The sequence below is a fragment of the Rhagoletis pomonella genome, unplaced genomic scaffold (genome assembly GCF_013731165.1).
Source record: "Rhagoletis pomonella isolate Grant_MI unplaced genomic scaffold, Rhpom_1.0 Rhpom_scaffold_00014, whole genome shotgun sequence".
Taxonomy (NCBI): domain Eukaryota; kingdom Metazoa; phylum Arthropoda; class Insecta; order Diptera; family Tephritidae; genus Rhagoletis; species Rhagoletis pomonella.
The window spans coordinates 17233984-17237134 of record NW_023458568.1 but is presented as its reverse complement, the minus strand read 5'-3'; the positions used below and the strand labels follow the sequence as shown (position 1 = coordinate 17237134).

The 3151-nt window shown below is 49.4% G+C and overlaps 1 protein-coding gene across 1 annotated transcript; it reads left to right on the top strand.

Moving 5' to 3' along the window:
- Nucleotides 1–1642: 1642 nt before the first annotated feature.
- LOC118749288 lies at nt 1643–2167 on the top strand (the record flags this gene model as incomplete). Its single annotated transcript, XM_036484084.1, has 2 exons — nt 1643–2053; nt 2087–2167. Coding segments are annotated over 2 exons (492 nt in total), but the record flags the coding sequence as incomplete, so codon positions are not given.
- Between the last annotated feature and the right edge of the window lie 984 nt (nt 2168–3151).

Sequence of the window (3151 nt, the reverse complement as noted above, 5' to 3'; positions counted from 1 at the left end):
TGGTTTCAACTTAAATCAAAAATTTTGACTTTACAGACTAAGGTTGTTTTTAAACGCTCTTTTGCATTCGCCAACGCAAAAGCTCTTATTAGGCGCCGCGAAGTAAGCGGGCATTGGCTAGTTCAGATATAAGAAAAGATTAGGCATTTTGTATATTAAAATTAACATAGTATTAAATGCCATCTCTAGTAAAGTTATAAATACAGCGGGGTGGCGTGAAGAAAAATAAAATAAAATGGTAAAAATTACAATATAAAGCAGAAGAATAAAAACAATATGTATAAACTGCGATAAGCCTTCAATAAAATCGAAAAATTATTATCATACACAAGTACGAGCCGAAAGATGAACATCAAACGGAAGTTTAAAAGCAACAAAATTTAGGTAATAGTCCGTAGCAAAACTTCGACTTCATTGTATGAAAGGTTCAGAAGGAAGGAATTCACATTTTTCAGAAAATTTTGAAGAATTCTTATGTCGCGTATACTGGCAGGTAGCGCATTAAATAATTTACGAGATACTATTGTATAAAATCTGCAGGAATGAGTAGTTCGCGAACAGCAACAAGAGGGTATGAGTTTTTCCTCAGATAATAGTTATCCGATTTGACAGTATGTAGGTACCCGCATCTAATGTAAAAAATTTTTAAAACTTTGAAATAATATAGGGCTCTCACTGGAAGAATTTTCAGATTTCTAAAGAGTTCTCTGGAGGGATGCAGACGATTCGCGTTACATACAACACCCGAAGAGCCTGCACGGCTCCGAGAAGCTCCTCTGGGCAGCAGCAAACCTCCCAACCACCCCCCCCCCCACAGTCTACCGGCCTGTCTAACTCGCGCGTGCGAGCTAACCAGCAGCTCCTGGTTGCACACACCACCTGCACCGTTTGCCGGAGCAGAATATACCGGAACGTGACATCGGTCAAATGCAACTCATGCCTAGGCTGGTGTCACTTCCGCCTATGCTCCGGTCTACGCACCACGCGCGAATGGACTGCTAACTACAGCGCCCCATGCTGCAGAGCGCCACTGACGCAGACAACAGCGCCCCCATTGCAGCCACCTACCAACAGGCAGCAACAGCAAGCGCGTCAGATGCAACAGGCCACAGGTAGACCTCACTCGTCCCTCACCCCCCGTATCGCGACCAGCCTCCCAAGACACACGAAACTCCTACAACTCAACTGCAACGGACTCCAGAGCAAGATTCAGGAGATAGTAGTCTTTATGGGTCGGCACGGCATATTGATAGCTGCGGTCCAAGAAACGAAGTTGCACAGCAACTCAACTCTATTGGGTTGCGCCGCCTACAATGTGCTCCGTAAAGATCGCGAGCGAGATAATGGTGGCGGACTAGCGTTCATCTTACACCACACAGTGCAGTATCGGCTTATCGAAGAAGACATCGACCTGAGGGACACCACCCTAGAATGTCAGGGCATAGCTGTCCGGTCAGGCGATGCCGAGCTCGAAATATTCAACGTTTATATACCCCCTGTTACCTGCTGCCCGGCAGGATATCACCCTGACATAGGTGCGCTACTCAGAGGTGAAAACCGAATGGTAGTAGGTGGCTTCAACGCGCACCACGACCTATGGCACTCAAGCCTGGCCAATGATCGTAGGGGAAACCTTTTGGCTGAGCAGATAGACGATTCGACATTCTGCACCATGAACGACGACGCCCCCACCAGGATTATGGGTAGCTGCAGCAGCTCGCCAGACCTAACAATTGCTAGCGCTGGTTTGATCAATAGCATCTCATGGCGACCGATGCTAACACTAGCATCAGACCATCTACCCATAGTCATCTCGATCAATAAGCCCACCGACTTTGCTCCCGCGGACCACCGAACCTATACCAACTTTAACAAAGCTGATTGGGACGGCTTCGCGGAAGTCACCGAGAGCAGCTTCGCCACCCTTCCCACACCCACAAACATACACACTGGCGAACGCCAGTTCCGCAGGGTAGTCACTGCCGCAGCGGATCGCTTCATCCCGTCCGGACGCATCGCGGAAGTCCGCCCAAATTTCCCGGCCGAAGCAGCTGTACTAGCAAACGAGCGTGACCACCTACGCCAGATCGACCCCGGGGACCCCCGTCTGAGGGACCTTAATTTGGAGATTCGGCAACTGGTAAATCAGCATAAGCGGAAAAAGTGAGAGGAGCACTTGAAGGCCTGTAACTTCACATCTGGTGTGAGTAAGCTCTGGTCAACCGTGAGGTCCCTGTCCAACCCAACGAAGCGTGATGACAGAGTGGAAATCTCTTTCGAAGGTCGCGCTTCGTCGGACCCGAAGAAATGCGCAGCCTACTTTAGTAGGCAATTTACACTGCACCCTTCGGTAGACAAGGCCAAACTTCGAGTGACCAGGAGGCTGCACAAGCTGCCAAAAAGCAGTGCACCACTTGTTTTCACCAGCTGTGAAGTGAAGGGGGCCATCGGGAAGGCGAAAGCCTCCAAAGCCATTGGACCCGACGGAACCTGCATGCTGATGCTAAAACATTTAGGGCCTAAGGGAGTAGTTTACCTTACGGAGGTCCTCCACCTGTCCATGGCCACTCTCATCATTCCTGATGTGTGGAAATCAGGGAGAGTGGTCCCACTGCTGAAACCGGGGAAGCCCGCCAACAAAGGAGACTCTTATCGCCCGATAACGCTCCTTTCCCCGGTCGCGAAGACGCTTGAGGCCCTACTACTCCCATACTTCACTTGCCACCTGACCCCAGCTAAGCACCAGCACGTATTCCGTAAAGTGCACAGCACAACAACAGCACTTAACGCCATAAACACACAAATAACTCGTGGCCTAAATCGAAACCGCCCCTGTGAGAGAACGGTCCTAGTAGCGCTGGACTTGTCAAAGGCGTTTGACACCGTCTGTCATTCCACACTACTAGAAGACATCGAGGCCTCCTCACTCCCACAGGGACTGAAGCGATGGTCGGCGAATTATATGAGTGGTCGACAGTCGTCAGTAATCTTCCGAGATCAAACCTCGAAACCAAGAAGGATTAAACAAGGGGTTCCACAAGGTGGTGTTCTCTCCACCTTACTATTTAACTTCTACATCTCGAAACTTCCTCAACCACCTGAGGGAGTTTCCCTGATCTCATACGCTGACGATTGCTCGATTTTGGCGTCC